This window comes from Pelophylax lessonae (assembly GCF_965119305.1).
Source record: "Pelophylax lessonae genome assembly, chromosome: 1".
Lineage (NCBI taxonomy): Eukaryota > Metazoa > Chordata > Amphibia > Anura > Ranidae > Pelophylax > Pelophylax lessonae.
Window position 1 is genome coordinate 392,281,477 of NC_138768.1, and position 12,148 is coordinate 392,293,624.

Sequence of the window (12,148 nt, forward strand, 5' to 3'; positions counted from 1 at the left end):
TTGTGGCTAGCCTTGCGACTCAGGTGCAAATGCTGGTGGCTGCTCAATCCTCTAAAAGGCCCAGAGTTTCAATTACCTCTGATTCAGAGGGTAATGGTACTGGGGCTGCTGTGGCAGAGATCGCCTTATCGGGGTCTCGTTCCTCCCTGGACCTTATAGGGTCAGAAATGGAGGCTGAGGTAGAGGGGGTTGATAATTCTCCCCCTGGCTCGTCTGAAGAGCTTGCACTCATGGATGAATTGGTTGCTTCTATCAAGCAAACTCTGCGTTTGGAGGAGGAAACATGTCCTCCAGCTGCCTTGGCGGCTTATGGGACGCAGAAAAGGCGCAAATCATCGCAGTTGTTTCCATGCACTGATGATTTTCAGCGCGCTGTGAAAGAACGATGGCGTAATATACGCAAACCTTTTGCTGTACCAAGTAGGTTTAAGCTGCGCTATCCTTTTACGCCCGCTACTGATGGGCGTTGGTGTGTCCCACCTCCGGTGGACCATGCGTTAGCAGTTTTGAACAAGTCCACTGCGATTCCTGCTAAAGACACCCCGGTGTTCCGGGATGCCACGGACAAGAGGATGGAGTCCCTTGCCCGTCGTACCTATTCTATTATGGGTTCTATGTTGAAAGCTTTATTTGCTTCACTTATGGCGGCCCAGGCGGTCGCGAGCTGGACGCAGGTGCTTAGGCGTGTCCTGGTGGCTGATTCTGCCCCCCCAGGCGACTTTGGATATGGTGGATCAAATCCACCAGGGTGTCATGTATTTGTGTGATGCGGACCTGGATATGGTTCCGTTGGCTGCACGTGTACACAGTGTGGCGGTGTTATCTCGCCGCCTGGTTTGGTTGAAGTGTTGGTCTGTGGATCAATCTTCACGTAAGACCTTGGCCAATCTGCCTTTTGATGGTTCTCGCCTTTTTGGCGAATCCCTGGATGCCCTAATTAAAGGGGTCACGGGGGGTAAGAGCACGCTCTTACCTCAATCCCACAAGACTAAGACGGCTCCTGGAAAACGGAATGTTTTCTTTCGGCCCCCTCAGGGGTCCTTTCGTGCCTTTCGGTCACACTTTGGGGCAAGCCGTCCAAGGGTCAAGGCTCCCGCAAGTAGCCGTGGGCAGGTAAGCAAAAGTCCGGCCAATCCGGTTCTGCGGCCCACAACAGTGCGGCCTGAAGGGGCGCCCTCACCCTCTTCACAGGAAATCGTTCGATCTGGCTACTAGATCGAGTTTCTCTCTCGGCCGGAGAGCAGATTTTTTCCCTCAAGTCTTCTGTTATCCCCGGAGCGTTTGCGGGACCTGCATCTAGCGGTGCAGGACCTGAGGGCTCAGGGAGTGGTGGTCCCGGTGCCTCATCGGGACAGATTTCGAGGGTTCTATTCCAATCTGCTCACCGTGCCCAGGAAGGAGGGCAAGGTGCGTCCGATTCTGGACTTGAAGGCGCTGAACCGCTTTGTGCGGGTGCGCAAGTTCCGCATGGAATCCCTGCGGTCGGTGGTGGCTGCCCTGGTTCCGGGGGAGTTCATGGCTTCCATCGACTTGAAGGATGCGTATCTTCACATCCCGATTTTCGAGGGTCACCAGAGGTACCTTCGATTCGCCATAGCGGAAGATCATTACCAATTTGTGGCGTTGCCTTTTGGTCTCGCCTCGGCTCCGAGGGTGTTCACCAAAGTGCTGGCACCGGTTCTGGCTTTGTTGAGGGCCCAGGGCATTTCGGTTCTGGGGTATCTGGACGATATTCTGGTTCGGTCTGCGACCAGCCAGAGTCTGGAGAAGGATCTGTCCGTCACGTTGCAGACTCTGCAGGAGTTTGGTTGGACGATCAATTTTCCAAAGTCGACATTGTGCCCATCGGTTCGGATTTCTTACCTGGGTATGATTCTGGACTCTGTCCAGGCGTAGGTCTTCCTGCCGGAAGAAAAACTCGCAGCTCTTCAGGAGGCAGTCAGGTCCCTCAGGGACGTTCCATCTTCGTCCATTCGGACGTGCATGCGGTGTCTGGGATTGATGGTCTCGGCTTTCGAGGCGATTTCCCTTCGCCCAGTTTCACACACGGGATCTCCAAGCGGAGATATTGTCCAAGTGGGACGGGCGTCCGCAGTCTCTGGATCTCCAGATGTCATTGAGTTCTCAGACCAGAAGGGATCTTCTGGGGTGGCTTCAATCCCCCTCAGTATCGGGGGGGCAAGTCTTTTCGTCCCCTTTCGTGGGCGGTGATCACCATGGACGCCAGCCTGTCGGGCTGGGGTGGTGTTCTGGGCGTTCTGTCCACCCAGGGTGTTTGGTCGACGGAGGAATCCTCCCTTCTGATCAACGTTCTGGAACTGCGAGCGATACTCCTCTGTCTTCGTCGTTGGACTGACAATCTTCACGGCTACCCGGTTCGGGTGCAGACGGTCAATGCCACGGCGGTGGCTTACATCAATCACCAAGGGGGCACCAGGAGTGCCCGGGCGGCTCGAGAAGTGGCCGCGATTCTGTCTTGGGCCGAGACGCATGTCCCGGCAATATCGGCAGGTCACATTCCGGGGGTGAAGTTTTGGCAGGCGGATTATCTGAGCCGTCGAACCCTAGACCAGGGAGAATGGTCCCTTCACCCGGCTGTCTTCCAGATGTTGTGCGCGAGGTGGGGTCTTCCGGAGGTAGACCTGTTCGCGTCTCGTCTGAACTACAAAGTACCACGGTTCGTGGCAAGGACGTGCGATCCTCGGGCAGACGCGTCGGACGCGTTGGTTGCCCCGTGGCATCAGTACCAACTGATGTATGCGTTCCCGCCGATTCAATTGCTGTCCAGGTTCCTTCGCGGAACCGACCACGGTGATTCTTGTGGCACCGGACTGGCCTCGCCGGTCCTGGGACGCAGACCTCGTAAATCTGGCAATCGACGCCCCGTGGCGTCTGCCTCTTCGAGAAGATCTTCTGTCGCAAGGACCGATCTTCCTTCCTGCTTACAGTCGCTGGTCTTGACGGCCTGGCTGTTAAAACCGAGGTCCTGAAGAACAGGGGTCTTTCCCCTGAGTTCATTCACACCTTAATAAATGCGAGGAAGTCTTCCTCGGGGAAGGTTTATTACCGTACTTGGAAGGCGTATTTTGCCTGGTGCGAATCCAGGGGTTTCTCTCCTGACACTTATTCGGTGTCTAGGGTGTTGCCCTTCCTTCAGACGGGTGTTGACCAGTGTCTGGCGCTGGCCACGATCAAGGGTCAGGTGTCTGCTTTGGCCGTTCTTTTTCAACGGCCTGTGGCATCTGATTCTTTGGTTAGCACTTTTGTGCGGGGGGTACGTCATCTGATCCCTCCTAGGAGGGACCCTCTTCCCCCTTGGGACTTGAATCTAGTTCTATCAGTATTGCAGCGTGCTCCTTTTGAAAGGTTCAGGGAGATCTCGCTGTCTTTGTTATCCAAGAAGGTCGCCTTTTTGGTGGCTATCACCTCGACTCGTCGAGTGTCGGGGCTGGCAGCCTTGTCCTGCAAGTCTCCGTGTCTGGTTGTGCATTTGGACAAGGTGGTCTTGCGACCTAACCCTTCTTTTCTTCCAAAAAGGGTTTCGGACTTTCATCTCAATGTGGACATTGTCAAACCTTCGCTTTGCGCGAAGCCGGAGCTTCCGACGGAGGTGTTGTTTCACTCCTTGGATGTTGTCCGGGCGATTAGAGTCTATCTCAAATCGACTGAGTCTTCTCGCAAGTCGGATGCCTTGTTTGTCCTTCCGGGAGGTCCTCGGAAGGGCATGGCGGCGTCGGTTTCTACAATCGCCAAATGGATCTGACGGACCATTGATCAGGCCTATGCTTTGAGGGGGAAAGTTCCCCCTGTACCTGTGAAGGCGCACTCTACCAGATCTCTGAGTACGTCTTGGGCCTGTCGTCATGGGGCCTCTGTGGCCCAGGTGTGTGAGGCGGCGACTTCGTCGACCGTACACACTTTCACGATATTCTACAGAGTAGATGTTCAGGCATCGGCTGATGCTTCCTTTGGCCGCAAGGTTCTTAGTGCGGCAGTTTCCTAGAGCCCTTGTTACGGGTTCTTTGGCTTTTTGGGATTTTTGTTTTTTCCCTGGGTTTTCTTGCTCCTGTTGAGCGAGTGTTTTGTTCTTATGCCCAACTGGTTTCCTTCCTTTGGTAAGGTTCCTTTCTCTGATGGGGAGACGGCGTTGCCTTGGGCGCGGCTGAGTTCTTCCCACCCCTCATGTTTACACTGCTTTGGGACATCCCCATTGGTGATGAATATGAAGTGGGCGGCGACTGTCGGAGGACGTAAGAGAAAACGGAATTTTTGTAAAATCTTACCTGTAAAATTCCTTTCTCTGAGTCCTCCGACAGTCGCCGCCCCCGCCCCTCTTTTGGGGTTTTGATGTACTCTCTACTGCTATTCCACTGAAACTGAGTTGGATACAGGAAGTGGAGGGTTATGTACTGAGGGGACCACCCCCTGGGGGTGGGATATGTTAAAAGTCTTTGTACTAACATATTCTATTGCCTAGCTACTCCTACGGAATAAAGGACATAACCCCATTGGTGATGAATATGAAGTGGGCGGCGACTGTCGGAGGACTCAGAGAAAGGAATTTTACAGGTAAGATTTTACAAAAATTCCGTTATTTCACTCATTAAACTGCAAATCAATGTATAACATTTTTTAAATGCGTTTTTTTTTTTTTATATATTTTTGTTATTCTGTCTCTCCCTGTTAAAATAAAGCTACCGTTAAAATAATAGACTGATACTTTCTATGTCAGTGGGCAAACATACAAAATCAGCAGGGGATCAAATACTTTTTTTCGCTATTGTTTTGATGATTTGTGGGTATTTTATTTTTAATGGACATATCTACTTGTGTTTGAAGGCATGGATTTGAAATTGAACCACATTTTAAAATCACCAATTTGTCATTTAGTAGTTCAGCAAATGCTACAAGTTAATTCAGTGGGAGGAATAGTGCCTCATCGTTGGTGTCAGTGGGAGGAATAGCGCTCTATCGTTGGTGTCAGAAAGTTAATTCTTGCTCTGTTTCAGAGATGTATCTTTTGAACTATTGATTCTTAATATCAGGGCCATATATAGACAGGAAATGTCTTCAAAGTGAGGGGAATTCCCCTCTTAAGCTGGCCATAAATTAATAATCTTTTCTATTACGCCCTCTGACAGACCCAGCCACTTCATAGTTTCCTCACAAATGGGTAATGTGCCACCTACAGGAGTAGACTAGGCAGTGAAACTATTTAGAAAAACTTTTCACTAGACACACCCTTAGGGGCTGTCCCCTTAGACATTATCCTCAGACACATCCAGCTTACTGATCAGTTTTCTTGCTGCCTAGCTCAGGAGTAGGACCTAGGTTTCCCTGCTGGGACTCCGGTCTCCGTTTTCTTTTTTTCTCCGAGAAATGTTTATTATTTTTTCTTCACTCATCACTAGCTAATGGTGAACTACAAGCGACAGCCAGGCTGGACTTCGCACTGGGTAATCTAGATCCTTATGGTACCCCAGCCTGGCCAACGAGCGTGCGCAGGTTGTGGTATGCCCAGGCCTGGCCATGACGGTGCCACCGACGGATGGGGACGAGCCTGCGAAGAGCATCTTTGCCGGGATGCAATCAATCTGGAACGCCCTGGGTTTTAGCGTCCCCTCTTGGCGGACAGCACCCCCACTCAGGGTGGGAGGCGAGCTGTATCGGAGTGGAGCCCGCGGTCCATGGTATGGTGAGTGATGCTACCCCCCGTGTCCCTGGGACAGTCCTGTGCGGGGGGTGATGTGGGCCCACTCCTAGGGATGTCAGAGCTGCGGTCTCTGTGATATCCCCTGGCCAGTCAGGACGGATCCTGCCTCCCTGCTCCATATGGGGGCGCTCTAGCGGCGTCCACTGCTTGGGGGGGGGGGTGTATGGCTCCTACCTTGTCCTGGGGGGCTACCTGTGGTGGATTCCCGCGGTGGCCAGGGTCCCTGGGCTCCTGATTGCTGGCTGCATCAGTTTAGGGGCAGCAGCCATTTTTTTGCCTTGCTGTGTGCTTTTGGCGCAGTTTTCGGCGCCATCTTGGATGTGGGCAGCCACATTGTGAGGGCGGCGGCCGTTTTCCCTGTACTTCCCCCCTATACTTTCTATTGGCACCATGTTTGTGTGGCTCAGGGCACTTCGGCCTCTAGTGATGTTTGGTCACTTCCTCCTGCCATTTTCACTTGCTGCAGAGGAGCGTCAAGAGCGATTTGTCTGTCTCTCTCTCAGGCACAGTAAGGGGGTCTTTGGTCTTTTGGGGCATTTCCTCAGACACTTCTGCTTTAATCAGTTTATCTGCTATTAAAAAGGGGACTCCAGCGGCAGCGCAGCATAGCGGTGCGGCTTGCCATCGCCGATGTAAAGGGCCAGCGGTCCTTTTTTTATATCTTTGCCAAAATGGACTCCCAGTGTTGGCGTCCCCACTGATCTGGTATGTGCATCCGGGACATCCGGATCACCTTCCCTAGCATCTTTTTCTGCAGCCGTTGAAACTTTGGCGTCCAAAGTTTATCTTGTCATGTCACAAGTTCATGTTCAAAAATGGCCGATGCCCTCTGTCTTCTGATTCAGAGCCTGATGTGGTTGCCATGGACACTGCCCTCCCTGAGGGATCCATGCCCTCACACTCAGACAATGAGGAGGATGAGGAGTCCTCCGCTGCAGTGCGGGAACGTGCTTTGGTTGAAGCACTTGTTCGCTCCGTCAGGGAGACTTTGAATATTGACCCACCCAGTCAGAAAAGCGTGTTGTCCTCGGCTTCCGCAAATCCCAGAAGTCTAATCAGGTTTTCCCCTGCCCGAGGAGTTTCACGATATCGTGAACCAACAGTGGCGAAGCGTTAAGCATGTGCCAGTGCGTGCTTAAGTGTTTTCAACGCTGCAACCCCTTTGCGGACCCAGTTTCCATTCACTGGACAGTATCCCTCAAGCTGGACCACACTGTTTCCAGGTTGCCAAATCCACGATGGTGCCCGTGGAGGTCTCCCCTGTGTTTAATGACCCAATAGACAGGCGCGTGTAGTCACTTTCCCGCCTCATGTACTTGGTGGCGGGCTCGCTCCTCAAGCCTGTGTTCGCTTCCGTGCTGGATTCTCGGACGGTTACGGAATTGATTAAGGTGCTTAAGAGTGACTTGCTGGCAGAGTCGGTTCTCCCGACTCATAGAGCTCACGGACCAAATGGCCCAGGCCATGTTGTATCTGTGTGACGCGGCCCTGGATGAAGCTCCCCTGGTTGCAAGGTTATCTGCGGTGGGGATTACCCTCCGCCGCATGGAGTGGCTGCACAGCTGGTCGGCAGATCATGCCTCTAAGACCACCATGTCTGATCTCCCCTATTTGGGGAATGCCTTTTTGGAGACTCCTTGGATGAGATGGTAAAGGGTCTCACAGAGGGTAAGAGTACTGCATAGGGCTTTATTGTCCCGGTTCCACAGAAGGAGAGATTTTGCGGGTTTTATTCAAACCTGAGGGCTAGCTCATGTGCCAATCTGTCGGGCGATCTGACGGTCATGGTTCAAACGCTCCAGGAGTTTGGGTGGACCATCAACTTCCAGAAGTCGGCACTGACCCGTCAGTCTGTCTGTTTCCTGGGCATGGTCCTGGACTCCGCCCAAGCGAAGACTTTTCTCCCAGAGGAAAAACTTCAGACCTTGCAGGGCGAGATCAGGTCCCTCAGGGGGATCAGGGTTTACCTGTTGGCCACTGAATCTTTTCGGAAGTCTGATTCCATGTTTGTCCTTCCTGAGGTACCTCGCAGGGGTTCTGCTGCGTCCGCTGCAACCGTTTCCAAGTGGATCAGACAGACTATTGTTCAGGCCTATTCACAAAAGGGTCAGGTTTCCGCTTTCCCTGTGAGGGCACATTCTACTACAGCCATGAGTGCCTCTTGGGCTTTTCGCCATCAGGCTTCTGTGGCTCAGGTGTGTAAGGCGGCGACCTGGTTGTCAGTACACACTTTTACAAGATTCTACAAGATTGAGTTATTGGCATCCTCGGATGCTTCCTTTGGCCGCAAGGTTTTGCAGGCTGCTGTTTCACAAAAGACTTGTTTTTCTTTTCCTGGGGTGAATTTTCATTTTGGGGTTAGCTCCTGTTGATTGAGCTTCTGTTACCCTGTTGGCTATGTTTTTTTCTGGCCTTGATGGATCATTACCGTTTAGTGGTTGCGTTTCTTCCCACCCCTCATGCCTTCACTGCTTTGGGACATCCCATTTGTGAGAAAACTATGAAGTTTCTGCATCTGTCAGAGGACGTAAGAGAAAATATAATTTTTGTAAGAACTTACCATAAAATTATTTTCTGTTTCCTCTGACAGATGCAGCCCCACTGTGCTATTGTTTTTCGATGGCAGGCAGCCTTACCCACTGTCAGAATACACTGATTAGTGCTGCTGGCTATAGCCGCTGATCATTCGGAAAACACCTGACAGGCTGGTTGTACAGAAGTTTATCTGTAGATTGACTAATGTAGAACCAGCCTTCCCATACATGGATTGAAATTTGGCTGGTTCCCACTGAGCTGGACAAATTTTGATCCATGGAAATTCGGCCGGCCCTTAGTTTCTCCCTGGAACAGATCCATGTTGTTGGAATATTTACCCTCACTTCTGGTGACAGCTTGGATTTTCCAACACTTGGTCTGTTTGGCAATGGTCACCAAAGTAGAGAGGGTAGATCTCCCTAGCCAGAGGCCTTGACTAGCAATAAAATATAACACATCTGCTAACCCTTAGCTCTTCTAGTAAAAGTTTTAAATTTGAAATGCATTGTATTTTATAATTTTTTTTTTCAACCTTTTCTTTTTTAGGTACTTTTCAAATCGGCATTCTTTTATTTTGAAGGTATATTTTACAATGATATGAGGTATCCAGAGTGCAGAGATCTAAGCAGGTACAATGCATCTAAATTTTTTATTTGAATTGAGTTGTGAATGTTCATACCGGTTTTGGAAACGAAAGTATATTTTGAAGTCTCTTTTTTTTTTGTAGCAGTTTTTGAGTTTGCTAGATTTTTAAGCATTATTTGTATTCCTGATTACCTTACTGACCCATGTGTTTTTTCTTTTTTTTTCCTTCTCGAGTTAAAAATTAAAATTAAATGGCTGTTTCTTTATCGTACTTTCGAGAACACAAGGCACCTTCAAATTCATTACAATAGGGTTCGTTTGCCACCTTCAGGTGATTGAACACTGTCGCAAAAAAAGCAATAATCTCTTCCTAGACATAGCCCCTGCCAGCTAGGCACAGCCGCAGTTTTTTAATAGTGCAAAAGTCATGGCTAGGTTTGTGCAGTGTCTACACGTTTATTTTCTCTCAGCTAGTTTTTTCTCAAGGTTTCTGGTGGGAAGTGGTGACTGGCTTTATCCGGATCTGTTGCCTATGGTTTGTTACCCAGACAGTTCTATATTACCTGACAGATTGGCAGAGAACTATACAGAGATAGGGCAGTGATCACCAACTGGGTAGTCTTGTCTCTGAAATCTCTAGTGGCATGGTCGCTGAGAGGAGTGAATTTTGGACACTCGGGTGGGGTCCCTGAAGCAAGTAAGTACCTCTGATGAGGGTCCCACTGGTGGCTGTACTGTGGGGGGGGGGGGGGGGGGTGGTTGCCTTTCCATGTCCCTAATTATATGACCTTGCTTTAATTCAGAGTTCATTTTTTTACCGTACTCTTCATTGCAGCTGCCCAAGCAGTACACCACAGGGGCAGTGTTCAGAAGGAGTGGACTGGGATTTTGGAGGCATATAGTGATACAAGAGGCGACCGGTACTTTTTCCCAGCTTAAAGGCTCCTGGTTCAGACAGACACCCTGTGGAAATTTACAAATTGAGGCAGAGACCCTTCCACATTTGTTGGCAGTGTTTAATGAGGCTAGGGAACATGGTACGCTGCCAGAATCTATGACTAGGGCGACTATAACACTCATCCCTAAGCCAGGTAAAGACCCACTAGACCCCGGTTTTTACCGACCGATTTCCCTATTGCAAAGTGATGCCAAAATCCCGGCCAAGGCTTTGGCCATTTGCCTCAATAGGGTTTTCTCCACCATCATCCACTCCGACCAGTCGGGTTTTATGCCCCAAAAATCCATGGCCATTAATCTTAGCCGCCTGTTTCTGAACCTGCAGTCTCCGGCGGATGGGGAAACCAGAGCCCTGCTATCCTTCGACACCCATAAGGTGTTTGATAGCACCGAGTGGTCTTTCCTGTTGGGCACGATGAGACGCTTTGGGTTTGGCGAGGGCTTTATTTCATGGGTACCACTTCTTTACACTAACCCGACTAACCCGTCGGTGGTCACTAGGGAGGCAGGTAGAGTGTCAGGCAGCTTCCGCTTGTATCAAGGGACCCCGCGCGGGTGCCCCCTCTCCCCTTTCCTGTTCGCCCTGGCCATTGAGCCCTTGGCAGCCCTGATCCGCTCGAACCCTCAGGTAGTTGACTTCCGATATGGTAGCTTTCAGGAGAAAATGTTGTACGCGGACAACACACTCCTACTGCTGGGTGATGTGGGCCCCTCCCTCGTGCAGGTGATGAGGGTGATCACGCTGTTTGGTTCCTACTCGGGCCTGGTATTCAATTGGAACAAATCCTCGCTGATACTGCTGGACCCCCCCTGCGGAGGGCCCCCTCCCCTGCCTGTTAATATCCCGGTTTCCACCTTACATAGTTACATAGTTTGTGAGGTTGAAAAAAGACATCAGTCCATCCAGTTCAACCTATGATGTGTGTGTGTGTGTGTGTTTGCTGTTAATCGTACATTGTATACCCCTGTATGTTGTGGTCTTTAAGGTGCCTATCTAATAGTTTTTTGAAACTATCGATGCTCCCTGCTGATACGAAGCGAATTCCACATCCTTACTGCTCTGACAGTGACGAACCTCTTACGTATTTTAAGGTTAAACCGTTTTTCCTCTAGTTTTAGTGAGTGGCCACGTGTCTTATTGTATTTCCTTTCTCTGAAAAGTTTGTTCCTTATGCTAAGGTTGCCAGTACAGTATTTGTACATTGATATCATATCCCCCCTCAAGCATCTTTTCTCCAAAGAGAATAAGTTTAGTGCTTGTAGTCTTTCCTCATAGCTGATGTCCTCCATTCCCCTAATTATTTTTGTTGCCCTTCTCTGGACTCTCTCCAGTTCCAGCACATCCTTCCTGAGGACCGGTGCCCAGAACTGGACAGCATACTCCAGATGTGGCCGGACCAGAGTCTTGTAATATTTGGGTATCTTGATCACTCCCCGCCCGCCTGATTTTATTAAGCTTAATATGACCCCCCTCTTGGCCCGTTTTCGGACCAAGTTTAAACTCTGGTCTAAACTCCACATGTCCCTTGCGGGCTGTGCTAATCTTATAAAGATGATCCTTTTGCCCCCAACTCCTCTACGTTCTCCATAACTCCCCTGTTATGATCCCCCTGAAAATTTTCTATATTATTAATACCATATTTAGATCCCTGTTGTGGTGCACGGGTAGCCCCAGAGTGAAATTGGAACAGTTCCAAAAGCCCAAAGATGCTGGTGGTTTGGCACTGCTCAACCCATGACTGTATTATCTTGCATCCCAACTGCAGTAAATAGCCCGTGCAGCCGGCGCAAGTCCAGGAGAGAACCCTACGACTCTGGATCCCATTCCCGCAATAATACTTTTGTTGACTTCGCCAAATCTAATGAGCTTTTCCCAACGTATGCCCTCATGCAAGAAAGTATGGAACAAAACTAGGCAGCTGCAGGAAGTTAATGGTTTTACAGCCTTCAATCCCATCTGGGGCAATGCTCATTACCCGGAACTTGCTGAACTGACCCAAGGGTCTAGATGGGAGAAGCTGGGGGTGGTGTATTTAAAGCAGATTTTCTCTGAAGGTGTGCATCGCCCCTTGGAGCTTAGCTCGCAGTTCCGCCTCCCTGGTTCCATGAAATTCTATTACTACCAGTTACAGCATGCTATGCTGGCTCAACAGGGGACAGACCTGTGGCAACTTTCCCCTTCCCCCATATTCAATTTTGTTATCAAAGTTACTTTGTATAAAGGCTTTATCTCCCAATGCTACCCCATGTTGACAATATTTCTTGGGGGCTACCTGCAGGGCTGCTGTTAGAAATCGCGGGGCCCCATACAGACTACCTAGCAGGCCCCCCCCCCAAGAAAATATTAAAGATATATTT

The 12,148-nt window shown here is 50.1% G+C and overlaps 1 protein-coding gene across 2 annotated transcripts in view; it reads left to right on the forward strand.

Moving 5' to 3' along the window:
- SNAPC3 (small nuclear RNA activating complex polypeptide 3) overlaps positions 1–12,148 on the forward strand; it is a 173,166-nt gene that overhangs the window by 119,937 nt on the left and 41,081 nt on the right. For both annotated transcript variants that reach the window (XM_082243785.1, XM_082243786.1), the window contains one exon: positions 8,795–8,877. In XM_082243785.1, the coding sequence (XP_082099911.1) occupies positions 8,795–8,877 (83 nt within the window). The remainder of the gene's footprint in view (positions 1–8,794; positions 8,878–12,148) is intronic.